The sequence below is a fragment of the Trachemys scripta genome, chromosome 5, assembly GCF_013100865.1.
Source record: "Trachemys scripta elegans isolate TJP31775 chromosome 5, CAS_Tse_1.0, whole genome shotgun sequence".
Lineage (NCBI taxonomy): Eukaryota > Metazoa > Chordata > Testudines > Emydidae > Trachemys > Trachemys scripta.
The window spans coordinates 66878620-66890694 of NC_048302.1; the positions used below are offsets into that span (position 1 = coordinate 66878620).

At 40.0% G+C, this 12075-nt stretch overlaps 1 protein-coding gene across 2 annotated transcripts in view; it reads right to left on the minus strand.

Annotated features, from left to right (window-relative positions):
- SPOCK3 (SPARC (osteonectin), cwcv and kazal like domains proteoglycan 3) overlaps positions 1-12075 on the minus strand; it is a 399722-nt gene that overhangs the window by 122474 nt on the left and 265173 nt on the right. For both annotated transcript variants that reach the window (XM_034771585.1, XM_034771584.1), the window contains one exon: positions 11857-11983. In XM_034771585.1, the coding sequence (XP_034627476.1) occupies positions 11857-11983 (127 nt within the window). The remainder of the gene's footprint in view (positions 1-11856; positions 11984-12075) is intronic.

The following is a 12075-nucleotide window of genomic DNA, read 5'->3' on the forward strand; positions in this document are numbered from 1 at the left end:
GCCAGGAGAGACAGACACTGTCCCTCTTGCTCGTTATTGTGGCATGCTTGACGTGGAGAGGTAGGGCTTTGGGGTGATTCTCCTCTGCACCACTCCTATGTCCTCAGAATATAGCAGCCTGCCTGCTTAGTGAAAATTTTCTATTGCCTTTTTTGAATTCCCCCAGGAGTATAAAACGGGTATAAAAGTTTTAAGGCTCCTTTACATTGCCAGAGTGGTGTGAAGGACAGTATGGCCTTATAAATGTTGACAGTGCTTTAGTGATAAAAACTGGTCTAAATTTTTGGACTGAAAAAAATTCCTATAAAAATGTACTCCATGAACTGTTTGGTACTGACCTTTTAGAGATGGTCAATAGCCAATATAAATGGTCAGTTGGACTCCGCAGCACTCACTTGCTCTTCAGTTGCCTATGATGTAACTCTGAGCATATGGCATTTGTTGAGTAATAACTACAAATAAAGGGTAAAACCTAGCTACATTACTATTAGAGAAAGGGGGTTTGGAGATTTCCTCCAAAGCTCCCCACTCCCATTCTCCATCCATTGTATTGTAGTTTAAATAAATTACCAAAATAATTGAAACCTGTGTGATGATATTGCCTTAATTTGACAAATCTTTGACAAATAAAATATGCAGAATTTTGCAGAATTTTAAAATATTGTACACAGAATTTTTAATTTGCTGGTTTAGAATTTTTAATATTTTGGCGCAGAATTCCCCCAGGAGTAATATTCAGCTGATTATCCACTATAAACTCCAAGTCTTTTTTCAGAGGCATTGCTTCCCAGGATATTACTGTGACGGGTTGGATCACAGAAACCCCCTTGGGAGCTGCCACCCGATGTGCAAAGACTACCCCTGCTTCTGCTTTCCCTGCCAGCTCAGGACTCCAGCACCCTGTCTTGCTGAGCCAGACACTCCTGTTTGGCTCCAGACACAGATCCAGAGTCTGAATCTCCTGTCCCAAAGCTGCAAGTTTACCTGAAAACAGCTCACAGTAGTGTGCTTGTCTTTAGCACTCAGATGCCCAACTCCCAATGGGGTCTAAACCCAGATAAATCTGTTTTACCCCGCATAAAGCTTATGCAGGGCAAACTCATAAATTGTTCGCCCTCTATAACACTGATAGAGAGATATGCACAGTTGTTTGCTCCCCCAGGTATTAATACATACTCTGAGTAAATTACTAAATAAAAAGTGATTTTATTAAATACAGACAGTAGGATTTAAATGGTTCAAAGTAGTAACAGACAGAACAAAGTAAGTCACCAAGCAAAATAAAATAAAATGCGCAGATCTATGCCTAATCAAACTGAATACAGATAATTTCCTCACCAGTTCCAGAGTGCTCCCTTTTACAGGCTAATCTCCTTTTAGCCTGGGTCCAGCAATCACTCACCCCCCTGTAGTTACTGTCCTTTGTTTCAGTCTCCTTCAAATATCCTGGGGGGGTGGGGGGTGGAGAGGCTCCTTCTTTAGTCAGCTGAAGACCAAAATGGAGGGGTCTCCCCTGGGTTTAAATAGACTCTCTCTTGTGGGTGGAGACCCCCCTCCTCCCTCCTATGCAAAGTCCAGCTCCAAGATGAAGTTTTGGAGTCACCTGGGCAAGTCACATGCCCCTGCATGACTCAGTCTTTGCAGGCCCACGCCATTGTCCACATGGCATCTTGCATGTCTCCAGGAAGACTTCTCATGTGGATTGGAGCATTCCAAGATGCATTGTTCCTCAAGTGTCTCCTGATCAGGTACTTAACCTGGCGCATTCCTTCCTAAAGAAGCTGACCAAATGCCTCACAAAGCTTACTTAGAAACCAGGCAAGCATACAGCCCATATTCTTAACCTCGAGTAGAAAATTATATATATGTACAAATAGGATGAATAGATATAGTAGACCATAACCTTTACGGAGATATGTTACATGGCACAGGCAGCACAAAACATATTCCAGTTATGTCATACATACATTTATAAGCACCCCCTCCCCATAAAGCCTTATGGGGTACACTGTCACAATTACCTCATCCTACAAGCCGGTATTTGGCTATACTGAAGTGATTATAGTTTGCTTGTACCCAGTTTACCGAATGATCCAGATCGCTCTGCATCAGTGATCTGTCCTCTTGTCTACCACCGCCCTAACCTCTGTGTCATCTGCAAACTTTCAGAAATTTTATGTTTTCTTTCAGTTCAATGATAAAAATGTTAAATAATATAGGGCCGGGAAACTATTCTCCACATGACTCCACTAGAAATACGCACACAAGATGATTATTCTTCATTTACAATTATATTTTGGACCTATCAGTTAGCCAATTTTGTGCCATGTTGCTTTGTATTGTTCAAGTTTCTTAAACAAAATATTGAGTGATATCAATTCAAATGACTTACAGAAGTCTAAGCTTAGCCCATAAACACTGTTACCTTTATCAATCAAACTTACAATCTCTTTAAAAATATATCAAGTTAGATTTTTTAGCAGTAATTGACCCAGTGTGGGCCTTCTGTGTTTGTAAAAAATAATATAAATGCCCAAGAACTAAGGAAGTCAAGTGCCAACATTACCATAGAAATATGAGAGCACCTCTCTCTCAGAACAGTCTAGGCAGATATAATATAGTCTCTTTTGGGGTGTGTGAGTAAAGATTTGTAATTAATTTCCAGATATATGTAAATATACCTGGGAAAAATCAGCTTCAGTTTGTACTTGCAAGGCCTATGGCCAGAGGACTGCACAATCTGAGAAACTGTTAAGAACACTACATCCCTAGAGTTCTTACCTGTCCTGGTAACTATCATGATCTGGGCCGACATCTTTCATACTAGGAAGGTTGTTTCCTGATCTGACAATCAGGCTGTGTCCCACATTATTAATAGCCAGTAAATCAGATTCCCAGAGTGTGACATGTCTTATGTGTGCTTATATGTCACTATTTAAAATGTACCAATTATTTTACCACATCCTTGGTACTGATAACAGCATTTCTTTTTCTCATTTTCCGTTAGACGGGTTTCAAGACCTGGTAGCAGGGTAAAATACAACCCAAGTGAGGGCCACAGACATTGTGGATTCTTGGCTCCTGACCTCACAGACTGATAGAGAAATCTATTGCCACAGGACCACAGGGCATACAAAGCTGGTTTATTCTAAAATACCACATTTTGGGTAGGTTCCAGCCTCCCCCCATGTATGTCTCATCTCCGAGCAATAGAAGGTTCTGTCAGCTGTGGTGCTGGTTCACTACAGACTTTCACCTATACTGAGTGCATCCTACTTGGCCAGAATCAAATTCTCCTGTAGAGTCATGTGGGTCCATGCAAGGGATTTCTCATTCACTGGAGGGTTAGTTACATTCACTGTCCTCTAGGATGACAAAGTGTCCACGTACACAAGGATAGTTGGTGTACAGCAGGATATACACAAATGGTAAGGAAAAGGGTCATGTTTCACATGTTTTGTTTAGGCATTTTTTGGTGTCTTTTGATTCAAAAGCACCCCTAACTTGGAATGATGGGGAATGAGTTCCTAAGGGTGGCCTACTTGATCCTACATTTACCCAAAAGAGACTAGGTTGCTCAGGGGGCCATCAAATGAGGTAACAATAGTATTTATGTGGAAAGGGCCCTCTGGGCATTTATATTATTTTTTTACAAGCCTGAATGGAGGATCAAGACCTCACTGTGCTAGGACCTGTACAGAGAGAGAACAAAGAAGACAGCATTTTCTTTGGCATCACTGGCAGAATGAAAGTTTAGAGGAGATCAATGACAATACAGCAGCTTCATATGGAGTAGAGATCTCAGATCCCTGCATGTCTTTAAAAAAATAAGTGGAGTGGAGGACTCTTGGAACAGGAAGTGAGGTAGCTGGGGAGGGGAGAGAGGGGTAACAGAATGTGATGGAATAGTTTCGAGGCCATTTTTTGGGACTATATTATGTGGCAGGGATATTTGGCTTCAGTAAGCACGTTTCCAGTTTGTCCTTTCAGGGTTAGTCTAACATGCAGCACCAGATGAGGTCTGAATCTGCCGTATAATCCACTGAGTACACAATGGGTGGCTGGCAGATAAGGAGGTTCACAGATTAGTTTGGGATTGAGGTTATAGATGCAGTCACAATCAATGTAATATTGGTCAAGGAGAGCTATAAATGGGGAAGATCTCTAAATTTCTGTAAGGATTTGGTGGAATGAACTTTTATCTCCTGAAAGGGTGTCATTTACAAGACCTCCTGGATGGCAAAGTTTCAATACCTACCAGACTGGACTAGGTGGGTGCCAGAAGATTTATTTCTTACAGATTATGTGGCCCAGCATTAAATCACATTATTTTTGTCTGTGTCTCATTTACTGCTGTGTCTACTCCAATACAGTTTCATTAAAAGAAAAATCAGAATGGAGGAAAGTGGTGGTTTATTCTAATTAAGAACCGTGTGATGGATCTGTGCTCAATCAGGCCCATGTAAAGTTGTTTCTATTTACTGTTACCAAATAAAGGGGTCAATATTTAAACATTCTGACAGCTAACTCCTCCACAAGATACCAATTTGCACTAATATGAATCAAGTAATCCTACAGGTTCTGGAAACTGAATACTTACACAGCTTTAGTTTATCATCTTTTCTGAACTGGAAAGGAAATGCCAACAGCTCAAACATGTGTCTGAAAGTATCACATGAAGTTGATTAAGTAGATAGGATTCAATTAACTTCACATTTATAATAGGACACACCAGAAAGTTTAAACACCTCTACTTACTTTTTATTTCTAAAGACTCCTCCAAATAAGCTTTTTTCCTACCCTTAACATTAAGACATGTGGATAGCTTTACAAAATAACAAAACCTATTTCTAAAAATACACTGACACCAACTAAAATGGCACTGGCCTTAAAATGGAAATCATTAAATGTGGGGGGAATGAAGTTAAGCATGCAGAAAGTTAGATTCGTATAAATTTATAAAACAAGTGGTTAAGATTTTCACACAGTCAAGAACAACATAATGAACATATTCATTGCTATTAACCTACTGAGTCACACTCAAATTTCTGGTGACTCCAAATCATACCACCAGAAGGTAATGACTCCAAATCATAATACCTGAAGGTTAAAAAAATCACTTTGTATTATACAAAATTTGTGTGCGTGTGTGTGTATATATATGTATGTATGTATGTATACACACACACACACACACACACACACCCCTGTTAATTATCTATGTGCAAAGTATCATCAGAAGTCCATTCCTATCTTTTAGACATTCTGGATATCTTTTCTATTTCCTTTCCCTTTGATCTCCCCACTCAGCCCCAAACAGTTAGGACCCATTACATTTTTGAAAAAACAATATTTAATCTTAACTTCATTTCTCTAATTGTAAGGAACCAAGTCTGTCTTTCTGTAATCATGATTATTGTTGGGATTTTTCAGGTGATAAAAATGTTTATGGCTAAATGCTATATCAACAGAGTCCTTTCTTCTCAAAGAGTAACTGCAGACATACCACCAACCAGATATACTTTTCATAAATAGGAAAGAAAATAAATTGGTAAAAAGTTTGCTATCAGGGTGAAAAGGACTTGACATTCTTGAGGAAAATGCTACTAGCAAAAAAAATGATGTATGGCTTATTGCCAAGGCTATTCTGGAATGAAACCAAAAAGCAAGTGGCAAACTTTGTTTTAAAAGTAGTTTGTTTCTGTAACACTGTCTCTTAAAAATACTGAAAGCATTGTTATTCTGTAATTATTAGGGCTAGGTCATCCCACACCTGCAACAAATGTTGAGTATGTATGAAATCCAAGGCACTACATACAGATTAAGGTAGCATTCAATATATGGATAAAAAAATCTGTTTTATAGTTATGAATTATTACAGCTATATTAAAATAAATAATCCCTTACATTATGGCAGTGCTTGAGTATCTGTATGTAAAATTGACTGAAAACTGACTAATCTACTTTCATTGCCCAAGTGGAGAGAAATGGAGAAGGTAAAACATGACCAATAATGAAAATATTTGTAACAATTTTTTTTTTATTAACTAAACCAGTGGTTCCCAAACTTGTTCCACCGCTTGTGCAGGGGCTTTCCCTCCACAAGCGGCAGAACAAGTTTGGGAACCACTGAACTAAACAAAAGGTGTTGCATAAAATGCAATGTAGGTAAGAAAACTACAGTGTCCCTTTAAATTAAATTTTTCCTGTACAGCCACTGATGCTGATTTTTATTAGTCAACATTTCATTATGCATTTTCCCCCTTTTAGTGTTTCCTTCATTCTGTAATAAGCATTTGACTTTTCCACCCTTCCTTTACACTGACAATGTTAATAATTATGGGCCAGATACTCCTGCTGAGTAGCACATTAGTCTGCTCAGTTGTCCCACTGAAATCACTGCAAGATATGTGGCATTATCAAGTTCTATATAATCTCATTTTGAAGACAATCTTTTAAAATGTTTTTTCACTGTGGCTCATTTACCACATATGACCTCACTTATGTTTTTGGGAACCAAAAGCACATTTGGAATTTTTACAATTACGTAGTTCAAACAGCAAACATGCTATGGGCTTTATCTGACAGAGTAGGGCATGGTATTTCCAAAGCAGCATCCACTGGGAAATTATACAAATGCACTGCACAGTTCTATAACACTGATATCCTTTATTGACTTGTGGTCAGAAAATGTATTGTACAATTTGCAATCATTGACAAATATATTCCCAATAAAAGAAAATAACTATACTGTAGAACAGGGGTCGGCAACGTTTGACACGCGACTCACCAGGTTAAGCACCCTGGCGGGCCGGGCCAGTTTATTTACCTGCTGACACAGCAGGTTTGGTCGATCGCGGCCCCCCACTGGCCGCGGTTCGCCGTCCCGGGCCAATAGGGGTCTGCGGGAAGCCACGGCCAGCACATCCCTCGCCCGCGTCGCTTCCTGACGCCCCCATTGGCCCAGGACGATGAACTGCAGTGAGTGGGGGTTGCGATCGGCCGAACCTGACAAATCAGCAGGTAAATAAATTGGCTCGGCCCGCCAGGGTGCTTACCCTGGCGAGCCGCGTGCCAAATGTTGCCGACCCCTGCTGTAGAATGTGGCACGGTGCTGGTTGAGAAGCCCTTAATCAGCTCCTGCCACTCCAGCCCCAATTAAGGGGAATGGATTGGGGTTGGGTGAATAGCCTTGTGCCTGCCTGGTAACTGGCTGCACCTGCCAGTCTTATTAGCCCAGAGCTATAAAGGCTGGGAGGAAGCCAGAGAATGGGGAGAGGGAAAGAGAAAGGTCAGGCACAGAAGGAAGTTGGAGCCTCCTAGTCTGTTGCCGGCCAGGCCTGTTGTAGGCAAAGTAGCTGTGAATATAGTTGGGAACTGGTGGTGGGAAACCTTATGAGAACAAAGAGCATGGGTGTTGCACCAGACTGAGGTGTCCCTGACTCATTGAAGAGGGAGGCCCAGGGGCCAAATATCCAGGGGCGCAGAGTGAACCCCATTACATAGAACAATATTAAGCTTTCACTGAGCTTGAAGAGAATCAAAATAAACTTTGCCTGGAGTAAAGGAACAAAAATATTTATCTTTTATGTCAATTTCAAGAGTGATTGCTCCTCAAATAACCTTGAATGTTTATTTTGATATACATGCATCATAAATTTGAGAGAATACAGAAAGCATAACATCTTTAAAAAGAGGAATAAGTAAATATTTGTAAACAACCTCCTGTAGTCTCTCACATTTTTAACATTTTGCTGACAAAGGACTGGATTTTGCATTTGCTCCTAGTTCTGTGTAAGAAGTGACACACAGTAGAACCACCTAAAGAAAAGCCCTGGAAGTGCAATATGAGAAACAATCTCTTTCCCCTTATTCCTGGGGAGTAGTAATTACTACCAGCTCAGCTGTGCTGATTGGGGCATTGGAAGGGGAGCACAGTAAATTCCCCACCACCTTTCACAGTGGTGGGAAGCACTACCAGACACAAAGAGACCCTATTTCCCTCCACACCCATGCAATGAAAATGTGAGGAGGCCACACAGGAGCACGTGTGTGCATCTCTCTCTCTTTCTTTTATACCTCCCTACAGCCCCTGCACTGCTATGTATGGCCAAGCCATGACTGAGCCTATAGGACCCAATGAAGTCATGGCACTACTCAGAGTACAGTACTAATGAACATAAGTAAGGGTGGCAGAATCTTGCCCTTAGTGGGTTCATTTAGCCCCATATCTTTCCACACAAAGCGACACAATTTTGACTGCTTCAGTTATTGTGTGTCAGAGCTCAATTGTAATGATTTTAGTGCTAACCACCACTTCTACATCTCTGTGTACACCAGGCACTATATATCCTGAAAATACACTGTGTTAGTAGCAGACATTTAGATGTACAAATTAAATCACTGCCATCTTTTCAAAGGATAAATGAAATGAGAGAATCTGACTCTGCCTGCACAAGTTTTGCAGAACTAGTTACACTAGAAGCAACCAGACTTGCCTTGTATGTCTCTTTTTTATTTGAGAATTTTCAAAGTTTTATAGAAAGAGCTCTCATTCCACACTCTCTGAATCTCTTAATTGCACAATGCACGTGTAGCTGCTGTTAGAATATCTGAAACTCCTGTGTCACAGTATTCTGAATACTGTGCTCTGAATACTGACGTACTTCACAAGCCAAACATGAAACCATCATATAGATTTGAAAAATTAAGATTTCTGGAGATACTCCTCCCTTATCTCTCCTGCATCCTCTGCAATTGTACCCCTATAAGGAAGAAATGGCCAGGAGTCACCACCATTGCTGGAAAAATGTTGTAGGCAAAGAAAGGTCACATGGATCCCCTCTCTCTTCCCTTAGGGAGTAGTTAGCAGCCTTGCTCACTTCCACATAAAAGGACTGGGGAAGAAATGGCTGGGAAGGAGGCATTCAGGAACTTTGAGGTTTCTAGGTTTGTTTTGTTTTGAATGCTCTTCAAAGACTGCTAATTCCTTTGGGATGAGGGTAGGATAGAAGGAAGATAGGGTGACCACATAACAAGTGGGAAAAATCGGGACACTTTTTTGGGGAGTGGGCAGCGGCGTATAGTTGAGTATATAAAACAAAGCCCCTAATATCAGGATGTCTGGTCACTCTAAAGGAAGATGACACACTCTGAAAAATGACAATCTGGCTTTGGCATCAGTACGGAGAGGGAACAGGGCTGGGAGAAATTGTAATGTGTAAATTCTATACTTTTAATACAGTTGGTTATTTGTTGTTAACCTGTTTGTGTTTGTCTGGCTTTTTAGAGGATAAGATCTTTGAGAGAAGGACCATCTTCCTTTCTCTGCATGTACAGTGCCTAGCCCTGGGGCCCATTTCCTGACTAGCCCTTTGAGTGCTATCATATGGAATTACTAAACAATGACGACGAGATAGTTGGCATGATTTAAGCATGTTTCAAACAGGTTTTTAATAGTTCCTGTATACATATATGCATATAATAATTTACTGTGAATTATTTATGACTATTTCTCAAACACTAAAGTCAAACTAGTATATCCTCATTTTAAAAGAATGCAGTATTTCCATTCCCAAGCATTCAGAGCCTCCAAAAACTCACGGCATTATTGAAAAAAAACCTCATGATCTCAAAGCCAGTCAATTTGGGGTTCTTTTTTGTTTGCCTTCTGAGAGTTTAAAGTGAACACAGGTCACATTTCCAAACTTTTCTCTACAACTACAAAAACTAGAATCTGACTTTTAAAAAACATGAACTTTTGAGATTCTCACATAATCCCTTGACTCCAAGGGCTGGAGCTTTAAGAAATATATTAAATATAATGAGATTCAGGATAAAATATTAAGAGCTAGCTGGCAACACTGAGAATGAAATGTTGGTCATATCCTGCTTATCTTATTAAAGCTGAGCAGGACACCTTTCTTTTGGGTATGTCTACACAGCAGCCGGGAGCATGCCATCTTTACTTGAGCTAGCACTCTAAGAATAGCAGTGTGGGCATTGCAAGAAGGGCCGTGGCTCAGTCTAGCCACCTGAGACCAAGTCCACGTCATCTCCTGGGTTCATGCTAGCCTGAGGCACCATCTATGCTGCAACGTCCACACTGCTATTTTTAGTATGCTAGATTGAGCAGAGCTAGTGCAAACCTGTACATCTCGGCTGGGAGGCACGAATAGGAAGTATAATCATATTTTGGAAAAGTTATGCACAGATTGCAAGTGCAGCAGAAAATCAAAAGGAAAATTAATACAGTAAATAGCAGTTCTACAATCTTTAAATGGGTGGGGTTTTGAGTAAGTCCATTGATTAAAATTCTATAAAGAAAGTGGGTTTTTTTTTTTTTTTGCCTTTACAGGTAATCAGTGCATAGCTTGTGTATGATAGATGAATTTTTTTTCTTCCACTAAAGCATCAGGTATTATCTATTGGTGCAGACACTTTGGTGGGATAAAGATCAGATGTCTATACTAATATTATATGGTGGATCTTGAGAGGATATTGACTTGCTTGCTGTCCCTGCAATGAGCAGAACTGCCTTCTCGTGGTTTCATTCTTTTCTCCCAAGAAATCTCAGAGGTTAATCCTGGGCAAATATTCTTTTGTATTGTTATGTTGTATACTGCAGGTTTCCATGCTGCCACCCCTTTAATTCAATGTGTATGAGGTGTTAGGACAGTTAGTGAGTAGATATTGCACTCTCAAAACTGGATGAGAAGGTGAGAGATAAAGTTGAGTGTCATCGCCACACTGAAGTGCTTTCAGTATGGTGATGACACTCAAATTTGTATCTCTTTTTCATCCAGCTTCAAGAGTGCAGTCAAGCATCTCAGTCAGTGTTTGGGAGATACTTGGATACAAATGAGAGTAAGTTTGTTGAGAGAACATCCATGTAAGACTAAGGTGTTTGTGGTGCATTGCAGGAAACAATTAAGGGATTTGGCTAAATTTATACTTAGCACCAGCCCCAAATGAGTGTAAAAGAGTATGCACATAATTTTTCAATACAGTTTGTAACTTGCAGACCTGGTTAAATTTCCAATTGCTTTTTTCCATGTATGCCTAGTCCATGGGATGCAAACTTTTCTTCTGGATGCAGACATGACTACTGTAATCCATACCATTGTCACCTCAAGATTAGATTACTGTAACGTGCCACACCTTAAGCCCATTAGGAAACTGCATCTAGGGGAGAGTGAAGCAGCTTGCTTATTATTAGTATCTCATAGTGAGCATGACATCTTTGCCCCCGAATCTGCAGTTGCTGTCTACTTGTGGCCTGTGGGTAGAGTTTAAAGTGTTGGTCTTTCCTCATAATAGCCTGAGACCTATCTACATGGATGACTGTTTCTCTCCTCATTCACCACTGCCACACTTTGCAGAATGGCCTGGCCTGTGTTTCCTTGATTTAAAAGAGAGGGAACTGTGAGTAAGGGGTTCTTCCTTGACTTTGCAGTTTACCCTCCATAGGTCTGAAACAGCTTGAATTTTTAATCTTCAGAGCATGCTGCAAAACTCATCTTTGAACAGGCATTTGTGAAGGCTGAGTTGGGTGGAGAGGGGGAGGGAGTAGGATTTCTTCTGAAATCTGAGGTAGGGGAATATCATTATATTTATTTATTTACTGCTAACTATTTGTTTTATGTTGGGTGAGATTTGTTGCTGTTCTGCTTTTTAGACTCACAATATTTTGGATTTTTTGTGGGTATCCGCCCAGGACAGGTTTTTATGCTGTTCAAATCAAAATAAATAACTGCTTTTTTTTATTAAACAGTGGGATATTTGACTGTTTTTGGAAATATAAATTGACTTTAGCAATGAATGAATGAATGAATAATTTGATTATTTTATTCTTACCTGAGAAGAATATGTATGACCATCTGATCCACAAACAGGATTTGTATAAACTACTGGACACTGCTTGCAGTTTGATGAAATGGGACCACCTCTCGGTTGTTTATGGCCTAAACCAGCCTCTTTCATACTGTAAATAAACAAAAAGCATTAACCTGATAAGCAAAAGTATTTGTAAAAGCATATATAGTGTCACACTATAATTATTAGTCACCTGAGGAC